Source organism: Tachypleus tridentatus, chromosome 2 (genome assembly GCF_004210375.1).
Source record: "Tachypleus tridentatus isolate NWPU-2018 chromosome 2, ASM421037v1, whole genome shotgun sequence".
Lineage (NCBI taxonomy): Eukaryota > Metazoa > Arthropoda > Merostomata > Xiphosura > Limulidae > Tachypleus > Tachypleus tridentatus.
The window spans coordinates 107,270,476-107,295,711 of NC_134826.1; the positions used below are offsets into that span (position 1 = coordinate 107,270,476).

At 34.3% G+C, this 25,236-nt stretch overlaps 1 protein-coding gene across 3 annotated transcripts in view; it reads left to right on the forward strand.

Moving 5' to 3' along the window:
* LOC143244792 (sushi, von Willebrand factor type A, EGF and pentraxin domain-containing protein 1-like) overlaps window positions 1-25,236 on the forward strand; it is a 164,771-nt gene that overhangs the window by 48,657 nt on the left and 90,878 nt on the right. For all 3 annotated transcript variants that reach the window (XM_076490120.1, XM_076490119.1, XM_076490121.1), the window contains 4 exons: window positions 7,355-7,512; window positions 12,239-12,437; window positions 18,361-18,533; window positions 18,957-19,196. In XM_076490120.1, the coding sequence (XP_076346235.1) occupies window positions 7,355-7,512; window positions 12,239-12,437; window positions 18,361-18,533; window positions 18,957-19,196 (770 nt within the window). The remainder of the gene's footprint in view (window positions 1-7,354; window positions 7,513-12,238; window positions 12,438-18,360; window positions 18,534-18,956; window positions 19,197-25,236) is intronic.

Genomic DNA, 25,236 nt, shown 5'->3' on the forward strand with positions numbered 1-25,236 from the left:
ATCATTCAAACTAAGTATTGGCACACAAATTTTATCTATAGTGTTTTAATTTTTTTTATTTCACTCATTGAACCTATGATTTGAAAAATATGTAACATTTACTCTTCTGATTTATCCTTCTGAATTATTTAGCAGATAAACAAGAAACCTGATTTTATATTTTCATTTACCTTTGTCTAGGATTTCTGATTAGGGAAGGAATTCTCTGAAAGTGGGGTAATTCAGTAAAAGTTGTGAGTTGAAGTATAGATTTGGCTTCATATGAATTTTTGATATATTTGATAAAGGATCCCAAATTGGAACATTGCTAAGTCTATGAATTTATAACACTAAAATCAGGAGTTTGATTCCCCTCAGTGGACACAGCAGATAGCCTGATGTGGCTTTGCTATAAGATAATACACACAAACATTTGAAAATGGTATAAAAATTATCATAAATACTCATAACTTGCAGCTAGTTAGTGACAAAAAAAAGAATGATACAGAAATTAATAAATGTTATTTCTTCCTGTAAAGGCATTTATATTTTTCATAATATATTTTATGATCATTCAATAATTTTTCACAATAAAATTTGCTCTGCTGCCATTAGGCAATGGCATAAACAGTAAAAGCCCCCAGTGGTATACAAGTATGTCTAAGAATTTATGATGCCAGAAACCAGGTTTTTGACATCTGTGGTGGGCAGATCAGAGATAGCCCATTGTGTAGTTTTGTGCTAAACTACAAACAAACAAAAAAAACAGTAAACATTTTTTTAGAAATATGCATAATTTTATTAATTCAGTAAGTCTGTAAGTGTCACATTATGTCTCAATGTGTCACGTGAAAGGAGTATTCTAATACTCTTATGTTTCCCTAAAAATTCTGGAAATATAAATCTTTGAAAAATTGAGATTTATGATATATGTGTGTTTGTTTATTAAAACTGAAGTTTTCCACACAACAAATGCTGTTCATTTAGCTTTGGATAGATATGCAGTGATGTTAATAACCTTAACTCATAGCGGTAGTCCCTCGATTTGGATGACTACATGGTGAGGGGACCTTTTAAGGATGGTTCTGTATTTTCAGTTTATCTTTCTTGGGAGAGGAGGAAATAATCCTGGGGGTTGAGGGGTCCAACCCTAAAACACTACTTTTGTCTTGAATTTTGATAGACAGGTTGCTTTGGTATGGTCCCTTCAGTGTCAGTCAGCTGGTCTAGTTAGGCTAGGGTCAATCGAATACTATTGTTAGGCATTCTAAATGGGCGTTGTGGAATTATGTCTGATGCTGGTGTTTGGATATAGTGTTTGCAAAACCCTGACATTGCTGCAGAGTCCTTGTTTGGTACTGTAGTACATACCTTTACTCGACTCCATGGTGGATGATGTCAGTAGGCATTCAGAAGAGATTAGAGAGGCTTATTAGCTCTCCTAAGTCTGTTAAAAGCTATGTTCTGGGGATGTCTTAGTGGAAACATCTACTCTAAAACACAATGAACTCCTCCTGAATTCTAAGGCCATTGAGAATATATATACCCATGCTACTTTGAATTACTTTCAAAGCATGAGAGGGATTTGAAGAACATCCCCGAGTTAGAGATCCTCACTGGTTTCTCCAGCCAAGGCAGTTATGCTGTGTGCTGTATCTCCACTTACTAGGATGGAATTGTACTGCCAACCAGAGTCTTAATTTTAATGTTTACAATGCCACATCAACCTGCCTTTGTCAAGACAGGTTATTTGAACTGTAATATATAGCCATACATGTTTAACACTGTCTGATGTTTCCAGTGCTAGCAATTGAAACATTCAAAGGCATCATGTCATGCTGTTTGAAGTATGCTTGTCTGCTGGCAAAGGCCATGATGCCTACAAGTGCAAACTTGAATCATACTGTGTTAACCATAGTAGTTCCTACCTCTCTTACTTTCATTCTTGCCCTAGGTGAGTGGAGGAGAAAGAGATACAGCTTTTGAAAATAGTTAACATTTATTACCTGAGGCTCAGAAGTTATTGTCCACAAATCCATCTTGGATATATGCTGCTGCACTATTTTTCACTGCTACAGCTGGAGTGCATACACATCTTTCCATACCTTCAACAAAGTCATTCTCAACCCATGTAAAGAGTCTTTTGCCCTCTATGGATAAATGACTTTACAAGTCAACATCTAGTCTTGTCTCTGTTCCCACCATTCCTTCCAGTGACTATTCAGGTCCACTTCCTTCAATCCTGGGTTCTGGGGTTTGTTCTGGTCCACCTTTTTGACCATGAGATGTAGAATGATTATTTGTTCATGCTTTCAGTCACTGGAATCTACATCTACTGAGAGAGATCTGTCCCCTTGACCCAGGACAGAATCCACCCAGTTCTTCTCCATCTAAATAAAAATGACTATTTTGATACAGAGGAATTATTAAAGCTTCCTTTCTAATCTGAATAACATTAAGGCTTTGATTGATTCATATCGTTTTGTGTGCCTTTCTTACAGGTAACATTTCTGAAACCTGCCAATACAGTTACCTTTTGACAGATTTCTTTATACCAGAATATCAGGTTGTGTGATGGATGAGTACATGGATAGATAGGACTGTTAGTTGGCCAGCAGTGCCCATTCTATCTTTACAGTTCAATACACCCTTGAAGGTCATAACAATCAATGTTTTCTTGGATCATATCATTATTGTTTTTCTCTAATACCTGTCTCCTGTTGAGACTTATGATCAAACAGACCTTACTGCTCTCACTGAACAGTTCCCATCTCTCTTTTTCAATTCTGGAAGAATTTAAAATACACAGCTCCCTCGGGGGTAGTACTAATATTGATGAGAGTGATGGTTCTGTAGAACATATGCTTTCAGATCACAACCTTTCTCTCTCTTTAATGCTGGTTCTTATAATTATTTTCATGCATTTAGTCAGTCTTTTACTTCCATTCATCTCTATCTGCTCCCCTTCATTTTTCTCTTACTTTTCTTGGAGGGTTGACAATGACTCACATGACACTGATTATTTTCCGATCATTTTGAGGGAGATGAGCTGTGAATCGATGCAAATTTACCTGTATGTCTTGGTGAAATTTGGACCATGCCAACTAGCCTTCTTTCACAACTTTCTCAAAACTTGATCCTGTAATTTCTGTTGGTCATCTATATATGACTGCATGGTGGCAGTGACTGATTGTATCATCCAAGCAGCTGCTCAGTCTGTTTCTTAAACCTCAATGTGTTTTACATGGTATCCTTATCCATGGTTGACATTTGACTGACAGCAGCAATGGAAAGTGCAAAAATGGGCCTGGGTACCTTTCACAGGTGTCCAACTATTTGAATCACATTGCCCTCCTGTGGACCTCGTGTCCATCCATGGCAGGTTAGACATCAAAGCCAAAAGTCATCTTTGATTAAGTTCATAACTAGCATCTCTTCTACCACCACTTCCAAAATCATAGGTTGGTGAGATGTTTACTTCTCATCCACTTTTCATCTTACTCTCTAATAGCCAGGATGTTGTTGATGCCCAGAGTACGCAATTTTCTCTTTCTTCCCTGCTTTCTTGGCCATCAAATCTGAAGCAGAGTGATCAGCTCTTTGCGAAAGCTTATTGTCTCTATGACTATAATCACCCCTTTATAATGGTAGAATTAAATCTTCTTTTTCATGAATTGAACTTGATGATGCTCACTATGAGTTGCTGCACCATCTTTCTTCTGCCTCTTGTTATTCTGGTAGTTTTAAACTAGATCTGATAGGATAATGTTTTCTTCTGTTGCTTGCACTGGGCTATTATGCTCCCTTTCTCTAAGCCTGGGAAGGATCCCAAGATTCCTTCTAAAAATTGTCCAGTTGTTTTGACTAGCTTCTTTTTCAGGTGATAGAGAGAATGGTTAATGCTCTTCTAATGTCCTCTAACCCATCTAGTGTATATTTCATTGATAATGAATCACTTGATTAGGCTTGCAACATTGATCAGAGAAGCCTTCCTCAAGGGTGACCATCTTGTATTAGTGTTTTTTGACCTCGAGAATGCTTATGACACCACATGGAGGTACAATATTTTGCGGGACTTCTGCTTCTTTGGCTTATGTGGCAATTAACCTATTTTACTTCTGAACCTTTTACTGGACAGGCGATTCCTAACTTGTGTGTGTTTTGACACTATTCCTTTCAACAGAACCTTGGGGTCCCTCAGTATCAAGATTAATCCTATCATACACAGCTTGCTTCTCCGGTTGCAAACGGACTCTTTGTTGGCGACCTCCACATCTTGTGTCAGTTATCAATTATGAAGTTTATTGAGCAGTAGCTTCAATCTGTTCTCAATCACTTGTTGAAGTGAACCACAGCAAATGGTTTTACCTTTTATTTTTTCTAAAACCAGTTGAATGCACTTTTGCTGCCAATGGGGTATAAATCCTGATTCTGAGCTGAGTCTTGGTAATGTTGTTTTTCCTGTGGTCCCTGAGGCAAAGTTCTTGGGGCTTATGTTTTATCATAAGCTGACTTTCATTTTTCACATCAAGCAACTACTTAAGTATACGAGAGCACTGAATATCCACTGTGTCTTCTCTTCCACCTCTTGAGGAGTGGATTAATGTTTTGTGCTCAAGATCTATCATGCCCTAAATTGCTTCAAATTGAACTATTGGTCTCTAGTCTGTGGTTCTGCCAGGAGGTTTATGGGACTCAGTGTATAAATTCTGGACTGCAGAAGTGTGGAAAGCTCCAATGCAGAATTGAAGCCCCAGATGGTGAATGGGGTCCAGCATCACTGAGGCCAAGGTCCTGGTTTTATATGCCTGGATATAAAGTCCAAAGGGAAGAATGGCAGACTGTTTATAGGGAAAAAGCACAGAAGGAAGGCACAGCTGGCTGAATTGGGTGTGTCATTGGATGATGTTGCTGCCTCTGATGATCAGTTCATCCCATCGTGGCTTATTACCATCCTCACCTGTGACCTTTCTCTGAGCCATTTGAAAAAAGCAAATACTCCTTACTAGAAGTACAGTCTTCTCTTTGCCAAACATCTTTCACACCAATTTTCTATCCCTATTTATACAGATAGCTCAAAATCAGGTTGCAGTGTGTGGTTTTTCATGGTTTGTTGTGTCTTAAGGATCCCCTTTACATTTTCTGTGTTCACTACTGAGTTGTATGCCATTTCTGTTGCCCTAGATCATTTGGAAGCTATGCAGTACACAGATTGTACTGTTTACACTGACTCACTTAACTCTCTTCTGACCCTGGAACCACTTTTCATTAGTTATCATCCTGTTCTCATCAATATTCAAAAAGGAGTTGCCTATTTTTCTTTATCTTCTATCTATGTCCAGTTTCTTGGGATGCCTCATCACTTCAGGTATTCACAGGAATGAGCTCACTGACACTGTGCCTAATTCCATTTGCTTTGATGCCATTACAGCCATGCTTATCTATCAGATTGACTACAGTCAAGTATTTAAGGCTAGATTACTTGCCAGTTGGCAGTTGATTTGGAGTGAGCAACATTGTAACAAGCTTTTTCAGATCAAATCTTCTGTTGTTCTTTGGCTGTCTTGTCTCTGTTAGGATCAGAAGGAAAATGTTCTAAATAGGCCATGCATTGGTCATAGTTTGTAATTCATTGTTTGCTTTTATCTAATACTGATCCATCAAGTCACAGTAGCCCACATTTATACTGTCATATTGTTACAACCTTGAACAATTGCATCATTTTTGACATGTCTTTTCTCTGGACTTACCTCTTACATTGGATAGTGTTATTGGCATGGTGACACTCTCCAACCTCCTTATATTTTTAACTTTTTACAGGCCATTGTGTTTTTTTAATACTGTTTATATCTCTTGACCAAATTTTGGACATTGTTTTGCTTTAAACTGCTTTATTTGCACAGTTTATGCTAATTTTACTTTTATACTTTTTATCAGATACCCTAGTTGCATTGTACTGATAAATGTCAACCAAACTACCAACCAACCAGAGTGGTAATAGTAGTAGGATATGCTTGTAAACTTTATTTTGTTGTGTGGTTTACTGAAACGTTTTTGAAATTTTATACAGTTATGTTACCTACTATAGTAAGTATATAAAATATTTTAATATACTATAAGGGGCTTTATCAAATCAAGTTTTGTGAAATAACCAATCAAACCAATTGTACTATGCTTTCCACAATATCTGTTTTGAGTTATTGCAAATAAAGAAACATTATTGTTTTGACTAGGTATGACATTAAATTTGTTGAAGTTAACATTATTGTATTTTAGTGAAATGATGTATATAAAAAGTTGTCATAATTTGTCAAACATAACAGATGTACAAAATGGTTCAAAAGTGTTAGAACTCTGATATATTATCATAAATGCTATTTTGTCTTCTTTAATTACTTCAGATAGGTGACAAGAAAAATTGTTATTAATAAATAAAAAAGATTTAGCTGCTACTTTATTTTTTATGTTTCTATTTATTGTGTATTACTGGATAGAAAATGCCATCAGGAAATACATTTATTTATTACATATTGATATAAAATTCTATTACTTTTTGTCACCCTGTATGTTAAAATTATGATATGGTACTTCCCTCTTCCAAAAGATTAGCTATTCTTGTCCAGTGCTTCCTCTATATGCAGATTTATTATTTACAGATGCCACAAGCCTTCTGTTCACCATATTGGAATTCAGTGATTACATGTCTCTTATGTACATCATCATGCATGTCATCAGTGGAATATGTTACAATTCTATTGGGGAAGAAGTGATGCAAGGTGATTTGCGTGAAAGACTTGCTGGAATCATTTAATTCCAATAGGAAGAAGCAGAAGGCTCATGACATGCATTAAAAAAAATGCATATAGAGGGCAGCATTGAATGAGAATAGCTACTCTTGTGAGAGGAAGAAAGTACCTGTTGGAAATACATTTACAGTATAGGAAAATTTTAACTTATTTTACTTATGGTTTTGTTAATTCAATCCACATGTTGTATTTTAAAATAAAGTTTGAATATTCATTATTTTATAATTTGTATTGTTTCATCATGATATGTACATGACGTTAAGTGTACCATCATCTGGGTTCATTTGTATTATAAATTTGAAAGGTGGATAGTTTTTAGTATCTTATGCCTAATTGAGAGAGTTTATAGTTGACATTTAGTTTTAGTAAGTTTTCTAAAAGTGATACAAATTAGGACTAGAAATAAAATATATTTAAAATAAATTTAATATAATTATATATATTTCTTAGGCTTTGTTAGTATGTTAAAAGTTTGAAAGTGGTTTTGTAAATTAGTTAAATGTTTTTGTTTTGCTGTACTGTAATTTTTCTCAAGGTTATATATGTCTTTTATGACATCAATTTTATAGTTGTGAGTGTCTGCCAGGCTTTCATGGAACTTTCTGTGAAAAAGACACCAATGAGTGTTTATCTCAGCCATGTATGAATGGAGCTACTTGTTTAGACCAAATTGCAGGATTTACATGTCTGTGTGCACCTTCCTTCTCTGGCCAGCTGTGTGAAACAGGTGGGTAATGCAATTTTTGTTGTTTTTAAAAACTACTAAAAGAGAAACAGCTGCAAAGTTGAAAAAATATGATACAATATAACACATATTTTAGTTAAAGTCAAAGTGACACATCATTAAAGAAGTTCTCAGGTGAACTTGAAAAATAACTGTTAAAATAATAAATGGTATCATGCTGTAAAATACAGTATAGTCATGTTAATTACTTACTCAGTTATAACTTATTTTAATCTACTAGGTAGCAGCTGTAATAACATAAAAACTTTGTATTCCACTTTACATTTTACTGTTAGTGACATATTTAATTTCACACAAACATATCCTATAATCTTACTGGGTAGCAAATCATGAATCTGATGCAGAAAATTTGCCTGAAACATCTTAAACCCTGGTGCAAAATGTGTGTATGCTCTCAAAGTAAAGACCTGTGCAGTTTTCATACCAGGAGATCATAAGTTGTTTGCAGTATAGTTATGATGAACAGCAATTCTCAATATGATTTTTCTAGAGTTAACTTAATATGTCAGATAAAACCCACCTATTCCAATATTAATGATCAATACATAAAATGTTTAAAGTCTTGATATAACATGAGAGGGCAATGTGAGAAAAAACATTTTAATGTTTATTCTATTTAAAATAAAATTTGTAAATATAAGTTGCAGAATGTTTTCACAGTATTCACTATTTTATAAATAATTTACATATTACGCAATATAAAATTTGTAGTTCCACCACTGCTTGTGCTTGTATAAATTTTCAGTATAATGTAGTTCAGGTAGGTTTATTGCTTTTTAGTAACTTTGTAAATAATGGATAGTCAAAAGTTAATCTTGTAGATCAAAAACGTTTACTAGTAATAGATAAGTATGAATTACATTAATGTATGATATATGAGTCTGAGGCATTGTAATTGTAATTGAAGGCAGTGTAATAATAAACTATGGATTTATTCTTGATAATGTCAGAGATGAGAAGTTGTTTGTTGTGACAATTCTAGTGATGTGTTTTATTATTATATTGTTTTACCTGGAGGGCATGCTCCTAGACCATCCTAGATTGATCTGGCCTTTTTTGCATTTCCTTATACTTACAGTCTCTCATTGTAAAATCTGCATATCTAGCCAAGCACTTTGCAACTCCTTTCTTCACCACTGTGAATGACCACTATGTCAATAAACATTATTGGATGTTACTTACACTACCAAACTTTAACTAAAAGTAACCGTATCATTGGCCTGTAGTATTTATGTCTCAATTAGCCTTCTGCATTTGAAAAGATAGTTTTGTTATTATTTTGATCTGATCTTTTCTGGAATATAAGTTTGTAGTAAATTGTTTAAAAGAAAGAAAATTCATAACAGTATGTTTAGTCACAAGAAAACAAAGTATTTTTAACTGTTTGTAACTGTTATTTAATGCTTTGAACATGCACAAGCCCAATTAAAAGAAAGTATAAGATGTACAGTTTTTATTAGCCCATTAATCACTAAAAATGAATCAACGAGGTTGATTCTCAAGGTATTTGCCATGATATTTTGAATGAATTATTTTTTCATGTCTTTTTACCTATGCTTTTATCTAAAGATATATTGAGTTAGTTCAGTTGACTGACCTCATACTGGATGTAGATTGTTGACTATATACCTGAACTTACTAATATCTACAAAAAATTTGACAGACTTCCAGTAAAATTTACAAGTCTGTTCTATAAAAAATCAGATGTATTAGAACAATATTTTTACTTCAGAAATGCCTGTGAATTGATGATATCAGTCTTACTCAAACTTTGACAAGTTTAAGTGTATAATGTTCTTCATGTGAAGAATAAAAATACTTTTATCCATCACAGAGTTTTCATATTGCCCTTGCAGATCTTTAAGAAGCTTTGAAATTTAAAACTGCAGTTTCTTTTTAGTGTACTATATAGTGTATGTGGCTATGGCTCGCCTCCAACATGAGCTATCACTACATCAGCAATGTAGGATAACATGTATAGTTGATTGCTCTGATATCAAGTACATAATACCATGTTTAATGACACTGTTAAAGTTGTGGCATGCACACTTAGACCTCCACCTATGCACATGGTGTTTATAAGGTTTAAATCATCTATCACTAGAGCAATTTATAGAAATATTCAGAAAGTAATTTTTGATAAGCATTGCCTGCTGTTTTCAGTAACTCTGTAGTTATGTTTGTCATTTAATTCATTCTCAGTGATCAGACTAAGCTCATCATTTATTTTGTGATGTTTTGAGTGAAATTTTATTTGAAGTTTGCAGTGTACAATAATTTATGGATTATTATTTATATATTTCAGTCACATATTTTAAGATAACATTTACCTTTTGTCTGTTAATATATTTTTATTTCTTAGATTATTTTATAGACATATTTTCTGTGTTTATTTCTACATATGTTGTACTCAGTTATTTACCAAATCAGCATAACTGAAATAATTCCTTGCTCTTTTCCGAAACATATTGTGTGCTTGTAGATATGAGCACGAGCACAATGTTTTAGTTTAAAGAGAGTTTTAATGTTGTAAGATGCATATAAAAAAGCATGATGTAGAAATTAAATTCTTCAAATCATACTTTTGATATTTTTTACTAGTTTCAGAAGTGAAATTCTAACTTTAATAATAAGTATTCCTAATTTTCCTACATTTAATTCAGTGAAACATGAGACCTTTTATAACACATACCTCTTCTGATTTTACAGTACCTGCTGTATGTTTTTCTTAATACATCAATTGTAACCATAAGACAAATATTTCTTATTTGTGTGATCTCAAAGCACATGATAAAACTATGAAAAACATCTATGGGTGCTAAATAAGGTGAACTTTTTCCAGGAAAATAGGATTTATAATCCATAGCATAAACTGTTGAATGTTTAACCCTCATACTACTGAACCTGAAAACCTAATACAGTAAAACCTGTCTAAGCTGGAAACTGCATAGGGCAGAAACCTGTACAAGCCAGAAATATCAAAATTTTGCAGCATTATCTTAAGATTTCTCTTATAATAGGCCCCTATATGGCGGAACCTGCATAACGGGGATGGAAAACTATCTTTCACCTACTTCATCTATCAACAAGTAGGATTAGAACCTGAATAAGGCAGAAAAAATGTTTTTGATTAAATATTAATTTCTAATTTCTTTAAATATTAATAAATTCTTGTTTAATTAATAATTTCTTTAAATATTAATAAATTCTTGTGTAATTAATAATTTGTTTAAATATTAATAAATTCTTGGACATTTTATTGCAGTAAGTATTGGTTAAATATATTCTGTTCTTTTTTCTGCTGTCATTGTTCCAGAGGTCACTATTCAAAAGAATGATTGACTGTACTTTTTGTTGCATTTGCTTATGGAAAACTAAAGACACCATGGGTAATAGGTAAAAGTAAAAGTAAAAACCTGTAGTTTCAAAAATTTAAGGAAGAATCAACTTTCTGTAGAATGAAAAGCAAATAATAAAGCGTGGATGATGAGTGCTATATTTGAGAAATTTTTGAACAAATTAACCAAAAGAATGGAACAAGAAAATAGGAATATTCTACTTTTTCTAGATAATGCAGCTTGTCACCCAAAAGTCCAACTTTCAAATGTTTGTTTAGTCTTTCTACCTCCATGTACAACATCAGTTCTAGATCCACTAGATAATGGAATTATACAGTGTATAAAATTGAAATACAGAAAATTGATTCTTCAGCATATTATTGCAAACATGTACAACTGTAAGAGAACATCTGAAATGACCATGAAAATTGACTTTTCAGATGCAATTGCATTTTTAAGTCATTCAATCAAATGTATAAAAGATGAATGCATAATAAAGTTCTTTCGAAACTGTGGATTTATTCTTGATAATGGCAGAGATTGTGGAGAAGTTGTTTGTTGTGACAATTTTTGTGAAATCTCAACTCTGATTGAAAAGATTGATGCAGATGATTTTGTGAATGGGTAAAGTTTTGTGAATGTTGACAAGAATGTTTTAACAGAAACTGATGACACTGATTTAAAATCTATAATAGAATCGCCAGATAGTAACAGTGTGAGAGATTCAGAAGATGAACAAAATGGAAAAGATAGTGAGGAAATAGAAATTCCTACTTCATTGCAAGTGTTAAGTTATTAACACTATCAAATTGTAAGTAAAAATGAAGGGGTAAAATGAACTTCATGAATTGGTATTCTCTTTTAACCGCATAAGAAAGCCCATTAAAAAAAATAAAAGTTGAAATTGGACACTTTCTTCAAATAAATTTGATTAAATTTTGTGTAGTCAAGCAAGTATAACATTCCACTCAAAAATTATATATAATTAAGGAAATGCATGTTCACTGTCTAAGTTGGAAAACCTGCTTACATTGGAAATTTTACTTGGTTACGTGCAATTCTGCCTTAGACAGGTTTTACTGTTTATTTATTAGTGAGGACATATTACCTTCACACTACTGATAGTAAAATTGTTTATAGAACACATTTTGTAAAATAATGTTTGATTATTTTTATTTATATTGCCTCAAGTATTACTAAATCTACATTCCCAAGTGATAACTAGTGGCTATTGGAAAACATCATATAATATTTTACTTCATGTATTTACATCAAGCAACTAAATGTATATATTATCAATAATTTCTTAATATAATGCAACATTTTTTTTCCTTCATTTAAGGTACTGATTCTGTTGAACACTTTTATAGAGCTTTCAGGAGATTTCTTTCTTCATTTCCCACTTGCTGGCACACTGGACTTTGTACAGTTAGAAGATCTACGCCAGACATTAGACCATGTGGCCATGTGCATGTGGATGAAAACTGATGACACTCGGAACTATGGTACTCCTTTGTCATATGCTAATGATACAGCAGACAATCTACTGACATTAACAGATTACAGTGGGTTTGTACATTTCTTATTCAATTATATGATACAGTTTTAAGTATTTGTATACAAAATAAGGGGGCATAAGTAAATCTAAAAGTTTCTTTAGATTTTGAAATAATTTTTATTAAAATAATTTTTCTTGTAGATTACTGTAAACTCTTTGGCTATGATTTTTTATTATTATAATGTAATATTCATATTGAACACTTAGAAACAGAATGCATCAGTCTAAACATAACATGCATTGTGATATACTGGTGTTCCAATTGAAAGTTAGTTTTAAATATTTTATAGCAGAATCTGTATAATTCTTAACTTGTGTTACTCATTTGCATTGTTAGTGTGCTTTAAATAACAAATTTGTATTAAAAGTTTCTATCCAATACATGATGAAAAATATGCAATTTACCCTCCTTTGTGATTGCTCATTGTAAGTCAGTTATATTCTAATAGTGATCTAAAATTATTTTGAAAAAAAAAGAACATTTATGCAATGGAGGATTCTTTTACACTAAAGAAATGAGCAATCTTAACTGATTGTCAGTGAAAATAATTTCCTAAAAATAGAGTTTCTAGTATTATATTATCCCCCTCACCCAAAAATATTTTCTTTCTGCTTTCTAAACATTACTAAAAAAATGTTTGTGCTCAAAACACCATCAATATTTTACTATTTTTGAATATGTACATATACTCTCCACCAATAGCATTGTGCCACCTATACTGGTGCTCCCAAGTGGCACAACAGCATGTCTGTAGACTTACACTGCAAGAAACTGGGTTTCGATACTCGGGGTTGGCAGAGCAAAGATAGCCCTTTGTGTAGCTTTGTGCTTAATTCCAAAACCAAGAAATTTATATTGATGTAGCTAGCTCCCTCTACTCTTCCCATTTAATTTTCATTTTCTCAATTGCTATAGCTTTGTTTAGATAGGTGTTTCTTGCATATAGCTGCCATTTATGATTATGCTTATTTGCCATTTCAAATTTTCCAACAGTTTACTTTTACTGTGTTTGAATTCAACTGTTTCAACAATATTTTTTTTTAAATTTGTTTCTTGTATGATAACTTTTTATAACTTTGCAATTCAGTGTACTGACTGTTGTAATTCCCATTACAGTTGATAATGATGCCAGTACAACTTCCAAAGAATCAGATTTGAGTTTATCTGCTGAGGACGTACAAGCATTAATTTGCAGGAAGTTAGACTCATATGTTTGACCAGCAATTTCTTTTCCTTTTCAAACTTATTTTGGTCTGTCACACTCTATGCCTCATAAGGAGATTTCACCTTATTTACCTTTCTTTACAGGTGAATACTCAGGTCAACAGTCAGTGCATATTCACACACACACACACACAATTACGGCAGGTGTTTAGGTATAAGATTAATGTTTCTTGCAAAGCATTAATCTCCTGGGGTGCTCGAGGACTAAACAGTCCTCCTTCAACCCCGGACATTGTAGAAATTAGAAAAATAATTAAGTGAATGAATAACAAGGGTAGACAAATTGATGGGTGTGATTTTATTCTTGTAAATGCTTGTCTGGTAAGTGTGGCAGGCAACAAAGCGAAGGCAAAGCAAACCCCCTCCAAAAAGAGATGAGGAGATACGACGAGAAGCAGGCTGGATAGAACATGAACAATAGACAAATGGGCCAATTCATGGCTGGGCATGGATCAGTGGATCAAAGTGCCCAAGCGGAGATCTATAGATTTAATGCTTAAGAATTAGGTGTGGGGGAAACGAGAGTACCCCGAGAAAACCCACTTTCACGACCTTGGCACCGAATAATCTACTCAGATCATGCCTAAGAATAGCTGTGAGGAAAGAAAGTCTGGGTTAATAATCATGTAAAACAAAAACGATGAGAGGCAAAGCTTGGTTTAAGGTGGCACTGTCGGATTAGCTAGTTCTGTGTGAAACATGCGCCTCACTGATGTTCGAAACATTTTTTATATGTTGAGATGCAGATAAAATCTCAGATGAAGTTTCAGGTGATGCTCCTTGGCTTGGCTGTTCTACAGTGGTCTGGATGGACTTATGTTTTCCCTTAATCTGAGTTTTTGACAACTTGGTGTTTCTAGACTTGGATTCTGTTTGAACTGAAGCATCTTTAGTTGCAGGTCATGTGGTTTGTATCTGGATAGAGGTAGTGGAACTTGGAATGAGAGGTGTAGTCTGGCAAGATTTGTTATTTGTCTTCTCAGGCTCAGTATGGTTTAACTGAGAACGGTCGACAGGCGTATTAGTTGATACCATAGGTTGCGAAACATACTCTGGTTGTTTGGGTGTTCTCGGATTAGTTAGGCAATGTCGGGGGCGTTCAGCACTAAAATGAAAAATATGGTAATAACAACCATTATGTAGAATAGCATCGACAACATGTTTGGTGGTGGTTACTATCTTCATGAAGCTAGTGGGTTGTCTGGTAGATTTTGAGAAGATGCGATACATGGAGTATATCTCGGACTTTGTCTGGCTTTCGATGGCATTTTTGATCTCACTTGGGATCAAAGGGTCGACAGGCGTATTAGTTGGTGCCATTGGTTGTGAAACATACTCTGGTTGTTTGGGTGTTCTTGGATTAGTTAGGCAATGTCGGGGGCGTTCACACTAAAATGAAAAATATGGTAATAACAACCATTATGTAGAATAGCATCGACAACATGTTTGGTGGTGGTTACTATCTTCATGAAGCTAGTAGGTTGTCTGGTAGATTTTGAGAAGATGCGATACATGGAGTATATCTCAGACTTTGTCTGGCTTTCGATGGCGTTTTTGATCTCACTTGGGTGTATGGAAGGGTATATTCCTCTCAAGAAAACATAGAAAAGGCTTGTTAGGCTTTTTGTCGGAGAGCATTTGATGTTAATTTGAGTGTTCCACAGTTCACAAAAGTATGAAAGGTCAGCAGGAGTTGACGGCTGGAGGAGAATACCTCCTCAGGGAAGGATTCGTGCTCTAGAGGGGTCTATGGAAGCGCCAGGCTTAGCTTGGGTGATAAACACAGCTATTTGTAGAGGTGAAAGGTGGGGTCGTAGACTGTTGACGATTACTGGCGGGACAGGAGGCGTGATTGGCATGGCAGGTCCGGGTAACAAGAATGTCATGCTGGCAAAGCAGAGGGAGAGAAAACACACATCTTACTTACTCGGTGTCAGTGCATATTCATTTTTTTCCTGAATATTTGAGAGGAAAGTGATTTTGCTAGCTTTTGTTTTCCTGTTGCAGTTCCACCACTTCATTCACTTTGAAGATGTGTTCTTCTTTTTATTTCTTCCTATTTTTTCCAAATCTCCCAGTGGCTTAGTAGTAAAATTTCTACACTTTGTACCTCATTTGAGATATCTGTGGTAGACATGGCTTATATGCCCTTTCTGTGGCTTTGTCCTTCTTTACACATGGGAGAATTAAGTATTTTATGACATCAGTATTCAAATTTTGATGAGTTAGATATTTATATATATTTCATTAATTTCAATTTATTGTAAGTTAGATGTGGTTTATTTCTTTGTTTTCTAGGTAATTTTAATTGATTTACACTTTATTATTACTATATACTTTCTAGACTTTGTTCAGTTGTTGGCTAAGTTAATTTAAATTTATTATAAGTTAGATAAGGATTATTACTATAGACTAGTATGGGATGGCCAAGTGATTAGGGCACTCCACTTGTAATCTGAGGGTCATGAGTTCAAACCCCTGTCACACAAACATGCTTGCTCTTTCAGCCACGGTACATTATGTAGTGATGGTCAACCCCACTATTCATTGGTATTTCAAGAGTTGGTGGTGGATGGTAATGATGACCAGCTGCCTTCCCTCTGGTTTTACACTGCTAAGTTTTGGATGGCTGGTGCAGATAGCTCTCGTGTAGTTTTGTGCAAAATTCAAAACAAACCAAACCAAACTAACTGTGTAGTTTAGGTAAATTTTAATGTTTTGTCAGTTTGATATTAAAGAGGTCAGTTCAATATAATTACATAATTTGTACAATACAAATCATTACTGCTAGTAACATCATATTTATTGTTCTATCTGAATAATTTTTGTTTTCCATCATTGTTAAAATGTGTTTTATAATCCTAATTTTCTCTAGTGTAGGATCTAACTCGTTTTCATCGCTGCATCATCTACGTGTTCATTTCTTTCCTGTTCACAAGGCTGAGGTTTGCTTTCATTATATTTCCTCCATTCTAGTTACTAGAATCCAATTTTTCTCCTTGTACTTTACAATTCTGAGTTAGTCCTAACAGAACCTACATTGTTGACACTTATTTATAGTTAGAAGTTGAGTGTTACAATTTAAGATCTTACCACTTGCACTAACCTCAGCTTCTTATGTGTTTTGTTGGGTGGGAAAACATTTGCTTGACATGTATCGCAGAACAGCTGGTATGGTTATTAACACTTTTGTTAATAAGCAGAGAACAATGTTTCAACCTTCCTAGGTTATCTTCTTGTTACATGTTACCATGCATGTTCTTACATTTAAGTTGAGGAAACACCATGACCTCGTATTACTGGGTTGAGTTTGTTGTGCTTCTTGCTCCTACAGTGGTTTTAGGAATTTGTTCAGTTTTGACTTAAAGCTAACTTCCTCTTTGTAATTCCAGTTGAATGATATATAACATACTGTTTACTTACAGTTGAAGTTGTTGTATAAATGTAACATGCTGTAACCACTGTGTTTATGTTAATATATATTTGTTTTTATATATTTGGTCCTCAATACCAAGGATGAGTTATGGAACCTCATCTGTCTGGTTAAGATTATGTATGTACATAGCTCATGTGATTTACATTTTACTATGGGTTGCATCTCTCAGAACAAATTACGCTTCTGCACATCCGATTTTCTGCCCCATCAGATTCATCTTTGACTTCAAGTGTGAAGAGCACATCTTTTCCAGAAGTAGTGTGTTACCCCATGAGTGTATTTTGTTTTTCATCTTTGGTGGGCACACCTGCTTATTCTGGAAGGTTGCTTTACACTTGGTTTCAATGTTGTGAACTAAACTGGCTCCCCTTTTCAATGTTGGATTCTAGCTTCATGTTATAGAAGGTAAGACTGTATTGAAAGTTAACATTTTTTCTTACACTGAAAATGTATTTCCAATAGATACTTATCTCTTTTCACACGTTTCTAATTTTTTTCCGTTTTGCTGCTGATGTTTTTATTTTAGAGCCTGCAAATTCTCAAAAGTTAGGATTGAACAGGAATAACAGTAGGAGCTAGCTGCATTATTATAAGTGGCACAAATGCTATTGGTAAATAGTCATGTACTATGTATGTGTTCAGAAATGGTGTGAAATTGAATGAGGTATATAGCCTGGTGCACTAAGCACAAAAATATTTAGCAATGCTTATAAAGCATAAAGAAGATTGAGACAGTTTTTATATGAGAGTATGTAGATAACTATTGGAAATATATTTTCAGTGTAAGTAAAATGTTAACATTTTAGCCAAAAATTTAACATAAACCTAATAAATCAATGTAAAACACTGATATCCTGTTATGTCTTTATTCTTTTATATACATATCTTAAAACCAACAGGTTCTTTGTTTTTGTCTTCTTTGTGAAAAAGGCTGTAGTGGCTCAATTACCAAAGAAAACAATGATATTGCAGCAGAAAGTTTCTATTCTATCAAAATTTGAGTTGTAATTTTCCACTACAAGTTTATATTTTTATTTGACATTAAAGTACCTATATACCATAAGAATCAAAAAGTATTTTCATTAGATATTTGTTACCAGTTTGCATTGTGTTTATTTCTGTAGTTAATTTTCAGAAGTAAAATCTCCTTCATCAATTTCAACATACACAATTTTAGCATATATATTTACTTGAAGTATTCTCTTAAACGTTCCTGAGTTTTTGTCGTTTTTTTTCAGTTCAAATGACTGTTTATTTTTATTAATTTTTGCAGATTTGTTTTTTATGTTAACATGGATAAAGTAGTTACTGATGTCACAGCTAATGATGGCCTGTGGCATCACATATGCACAACCTGGTCATCTCCAAATGGAGCTTGGGCTATCTACAAAGATGGAGAACTTGCTGACAGTGGCATTGACTTGGCAACTGGAACATATCTTCCTGGTGATGAAATTGTTTATAATATGTCACTCATTTTATCATTTTGGAAGCAAATATATATTTTAAATTTTATGCTAATGAACAAAAATAGTGATGTTTTCCTATTATTGTTATTAATAGTTTTTAATAAAGTCCACATATTTGTAGCCACGTTGAATGGAATTTAAAACAGTGTGTTTTCCATCAGATAATGTGAGTCAGGAAATGCTTTTCATATTTAACAATATAACAATTATTTGTTTATGGAACTTATTATTACATTTATTCTTGTAATACACTACATCCAGAAATACAATGCACTAAAAAAAGATGTTTGTTTGAAAGTAGAAATTAGACTTGGATTTTAATTACTTTAATGTGTACATATCTGTTGGTATACTAATATAATAGAGGCTAATTTGTGAATTTTTTCCTTAACCTTATTAGCTGATGGAGTAATAATTTTGGGGCAAGAACAGGACAGACGAGGAGCAGGATTTAGCACTCCTGAGTCTTTTATTGGTACAATAACACAGTTAAATATCTGGAACTATACTTTAACTGTGTCAGAATTGTCCACAATTATGTCACGTTGTGACAATTATAAAGGGAATGTGCGAGCTTGGCCAGACTTTTTGGGTGGTCTGAAAGGGACGGTTAAACTTCAGGATTCCAACTTTTGTCAAGGTAAGTAGTGATTTCATTATTAGTGTTTATTTTTATGTTTCAAAATATACATACCATCTGCTGACACGATAGCTATTTCTCAATGTCCAGGGTTTCCACTCTTTTCTCATCTAAGCATTGAGAACACATTCTCCCAGTCTTTTTTACTTGAATCAAATGCTTTAGGCAAATTCTAGTTTGAAAATTTCTCCACCAACTTCAATGTCTTCTATCTAGGTACTGTATGAAAGTACTTTATCCCAATAATGTAACCTTTTTTTCTCAACAAAGCATTCAGCATGGGTTTCTATCTACAGGAATATTGTGCTTGTTTCTTGATGATGAGAAACCCAATTGAAATAAAAATGTATTTCAGAATGGCTGTTATGGGTATTAACACTTTTATTGATAAGCAGAGAACAATGTTTCAACCTTCCTAGGTTATCTTCAGGTTAACAAGGGTTTTATGATTTAGTTGATTGAAAATAGATTTAAAAGATTCTTAACTTTAAATCCATTCTGTCAACTAAATCATAAAGCCTTAATAGCCAGTTTTGATGTAATCTCCCACTTCACAGAAGTTCCAACTGCTGAACCCTACAAGATAGCTTTAGAACTTTGTATCCAAGATCCCAACCTATTGATATACATCCCAAGCAACCAATTAGCAATGCTTATAGAATTCACTACCACCAAAACTAACTTTATGTTTAATAACTAAAACTACCTACAAATAAATGGTCTAAGTATGGGGAATCCTGTCTCACCAGCTCTAGTCAACATTTTTATGACACAGATTGAATTTCAAGCGATCAGTTCAGCCTTACACCCACCACTATACTGGTACAGATGTGTTGATGATATAATTACTGGATTCACGTTTACAGAATGCACACTTAGTTTTTACAATCACGTTAACTCGATACACCCCAACATTAAGTTCACATATGAACATAAAAATTAACCAAATAGCATTTCTTAACCTCAAGGTCACTGGAAATGATACTCAATTCAAAACAGAAATCCACAGAAAAAACACTCATACTGGATTATACATTTCCTGGGACTCAGCACGTGAAACAAAACAAAAACTCAACATATTAAGAAACCAACTAAACACAACCACAAAACTATACTCACCTGATAAAATTAATGATGAAATCAACAAAATAAAACAACACTTCATCAATATCAACAAATTTCCTCAAAACACTGTGGAAAAAATTATACGCACACAACTAGACCAACATGAAGCAAACAACAATAAATCCCAAGATACAACAAACTACAAAAAGTTATACTGCTGCATACATATGTTCCCAACATAACACTGGAAAACACTTATAACAAAACATTCCAGTAAACACCAAATTTATTCAAAAACGAAGTACAAAATTAAAGTCCATACTTTGTATAAACTGCACTGACAAACATAACACCAGCATAATTTATAAAATACAATGCAACAACTGCCATGATATTTATATTGGAGAAACAAGCAGAAAAAGGAAACTAGATTCACAGAACGTAAAAAAACACCTTCACTGGTTTTTGAACACTGCAACTCAAATAAACACAAATAACCATAGAAAACTCTCAGATATTAAGTAGGGAAACAATTATAAACAAAAGCAGAATCAAAGAAGCCCTACTTATACAACAACTAAAAACCAAAATTAAAACAGTATAAAGGAACACCTTTATACCTATACTAATTAATAGCCTGACATCCAACTGCAACGCCCCCTACAATCCCATACTCGTTTATATTCTCATCCTTAAGATGTGTCCGGCAATGGTCATTGCAAACTTTTTGTTAACCTGAAGGTGACCTAGGAAGGTGGAAATGTTGTTCTCTGCTTAAAAAAGTGTTAATACCCATACCATCCGTTTTGAGATACATTATGCTTACTTAGATTGCGAATATTAATGTGGTCAGCATTTCTACAGTTATCTTTTGTTTATAATAATACATTTAAAAAAACTTACTGATGAGTATAAAGTCCCAAATTAATGTATCTACCACAGAGGCAATGAGACCTCTTCTCTTCCATCTCTTTTATTTGGTGTTTGTCAACAGCCAGGAGAGGGGTCACTCTCAGTTGAGGCTGTCTATGATATTATCTGTAGTGAGATGGAGACAAAGCTGGGACCAAAGGTGTCTTTCTGAGGGATTGTGAGGCAACCTTTGCAAATGACCCAGGAATGACTGGTGAGAATTTAGAATCACTTTATTTGGCTTCTTCTTTTAATAGGTCAGCCTCAAAAGAGGATCATTTTGAGCAGCCACTTCCAGCCTCTTTCCTTCACTTGATTACTAGAGGTTTTGGGGTCTCCTATTGCATTTGACTCTACTTGTTTGTTAGTTGAAAGGATGGTAAGTGACTATTTGGTTTCTTCATTCTCCAGATATTGCTGGAAGAATTACCACTCAGTTAAGTGATGGGATATCTGTGTCTCGTCCTCCACATTTACTGGATTGACACACTTTGACTTACTATCACCAAGAGGAGGCCTATTTAGATTGTTAATGGATGGACTCTTGTTTAGACCTGTAGAGATCAAGATTTGAACTTGTAATCACTTTAAACAGATTACAGTTTTATCATATTCTTCCTTCTCTCACTGTATGGTCTATTGTTTGGATTTATTGGGCAAAGCCACTTTGTTAGAAAAGGTTTGTTTACCTTCTTCTGTCCTTGGGGAGTTACAGAAATCTCCTATACTCCATCCCAAATTATTTCTGGAGTTTCAGATATGTTAGAATCCTGCATTTATACTGCATGCTTACATTATTCTTTATTTTCCTTGGCTTCTTATCTTATTGGTTTAATTTAGAAATTTTAGCCTGCAGTTTTCCCAATCTCCTCCTTAGATTCTCTGGTGTTTATGTTTCCATAATAGGATTTTTGCCTCAGACAGACAGATGATAATAACAAAGGTGACTATAGTGGTAGCAGGGGAGCCTGATTATATTACTTCCTAGACGTTTAAAGCTCTTTCACTAAGGATTCATGGGTATACCAAGTTCTGGCTTTAGGGTTGGTCATTCAGTTTACCTCTACCAGTTTATGCTCAATCTGTTTCCTTTTCATCTTCAACATGCCCATGGCAAATAGATCCCTGTTCCTAGGCCATAATAGAGTTGTTACTGTAAAAAATAGTAGAGAGGGTTTATCCCATTCTTCTGGAGTTTTATTCCTATTTATTTATGATACCAAAGAAGACAGGACACTAACGTTTTGTTATCATTTTATCTTGACTCAACCAATTTTTAGATCCTTCTCACTTCATAAAGGAATTTTTTCTCACCTTATGGTGATACTTGCACTAAGGCTTTAAATGACCAAGTTCAATGTTGCTGACATTTATCTCCATATTCCAGTAGCAGAATCTTTTCTGAAGTTTCACAGGTTTGTGCACAAGGGTTAGGTGCAGTAGTTTTGGTCTCTTCCTTCCAGTCTCGTATAGCCACCTTGTCTTCTGCATAGTTGTTCAAGATTTTTCTCATTACCTGCATTCCTTGGGCCTGTGCACACAATCATTATATGGACAACTGGTTCCTTCTGGCACCATAATGTAAATTATCAAAACAACTCTCAATTTCTCCTTTCAGAAGCTACAAAACAGGCTTTTTTATCAGATTGGAGATATCTATTTTGTCACTGATGCAATATCTTATCCATTTGGGTATATTTTCAATTGTCACTTAAGTTGTGCTAAAAAACCCCTCTCGCATTTAAAGTTATTGGAAAATGCCATTAGGCTTTTGCTTCTGTCTCCTTCTCCTACTGTGCAAATGGTTCTTTCTTTTGGGGATGTGAGCATTCCTTGAACCTCTCATTCCTTTGGGAAGAGCACATATGATGAGATCATTTTATTAGTCACTGCAAGACCAATGGATCATGTGTTTTGATATTTTGGATCATCCTGTCTCAATACACAGCAACATAATTGATTGTGAACGGTGGTTGGATTGAAGCAACATTACTATTGGAATATCCATTCTTCCACCTCATCCTGTGATCCATCTGTTCACAGACACATCTCTTAAGAGATGGGGAGTTTATCTTCAAGGTCAGGGGTTCCAGGGTACTTGGACAGAAAACAAGTCTACCCTCCATATCAACATACTCAAATTTTTTACAATACATTAGGGCAATGGTTCCAGGTCTGTATCTTTTGAAGAGGAAAATTGTTGTGGCACATTCCAACAATTTGTGGTTGTTTCTTGTTTTTCATCAAGCAGGCACACATTCTTGAGACCCTTGTTTTTGTACCTTGGATATCTTCTACTGGGTTCATTCCAATCATATCAGTTGCTTGGCATGTCATGTTCCAGGAGTGATGAATTCAATAGTAAATTACTTGTCTTGACCCATCTAGGCTCTTTTGACAGAATTGCTCTCAGTTTGGGTGCAACTTTGCAACTCACTGTTATTCTCAACTGCAGTCATTTTAGTCTCTAATACTTCATCCTCAAGCATTGGAAGTAAATGTATTTAGTCAGGATTGGACAGGTTTTCTTCTGTATGCCTTTCTTCCATTTCAGCTGTTGCCTTAGGTTCCAACTGTGGTTCATTTTACTTCCTTTCAAGTTCTCTTGGTTGTATCTTATTGGCCTGCTTAAACATGGTTCTGCTTCTTCAGTATTGGCAGGAATGTCCACCTTTACCTCTTCCACATTGGAAGTTTCTGTTGAGACAACTGCGATCAGACATTCTCTCCCCAGATGTTTGGAAACTCAATCTCCATGCTTAGAAGTTATACAGGCTTTTACCCAACCTAAGGTTTACTTTTCAAGGTTTCTCTGTACTTAACTAAATTTCTCCATAGGCCAACTATGATCATTTTTCAATGGAAATGGAATATTGGTCATCATTGATGTGTTCAAAGGAAGTTAAAACTTTCTTCATCCAAAAGTTGCAATCATATTCCATTTTCTAACTTGGGTATTTGAGAAGGGTCTTGTTTCATCTATGGTGGCTTTATATAAAACATTCTTTCCACTATTTTTTGGTTTTTTAAATATCGAAAGGATTTGAAACCCCCAGTTATATTAGGTCTACTAAAATCCTTTTGTATTCTATGCCTCAAACAATCTTTTAAATCACCAAATTGGGATTCTACAGTTGTTTTAAAAGTTTTGGTTCATCCATTTTTTGAGCCATTAGCTTCACGTTCTTGTTTCACCTTTCTCTTAAATTGTACGTTTTGTTCTTGTTGGCTTGTGTACATAGTTGATTGCAATTGTTTGTAATTCATAAGCGTAGGATTCTTTATCATTTCACATTTATCTTGCTTTACCCTGATAGGTCTTTTCTTTGCAAGGCTCTGGCAGCCAGGGGAAAGATCCTTCTCACCAATCCAGTTGTAAGCCAATTCTCACCTTTATGACCACTCTGATGTCAGTTGTTTGTTATCTTCTGTCAGGGATCTCAAGTGTTATGTGACTCGTAATAACCCATTTTGAGGTACTAGAAACTGACTGCCCATTCATTGGGATCCTCTATTTTCCATTATTTCATAAATTGATTCACATGGCCTATAATGAATTATCTTTCCAGGAGAGGAATCTTTTGCATTCACATTTCACCAGATTCATCATATATGTATGTTATTAACTGCCCAGTTGAATTGCCCTCAGGAAGACATTGTGTGGGCTGGTATGTGGACTACTTTTAATACTTTTCTATTTCATTATTCACATAATGTCACACAATCTTCTTCTGAGAGTTTTTGACAGATGGGTATTTTCCTCAATCATATACTCTTTTATTTTCAGGTTCCCTTTATTTTTGACTCAGTTTCATTCTCTGGTGAGTGTTACCCTGGCAGGTATGCTTTTTTTTCTCATTTTCACACTAGCAACAACTTTCGCTATAATTATTACACGCAACAGGCTCTGTTAAAATGGGATGTTTCATAAGATCATATAGGTGCCTACTGGATAGTATTATCTTATTATATACTGCCATTCACTCATGGGATCAGTTTGCTTTTATAATTGTAGGATACTTTGTTTACCTATTGCACAGTTTCAAAAGCACTGTTCCTCAGT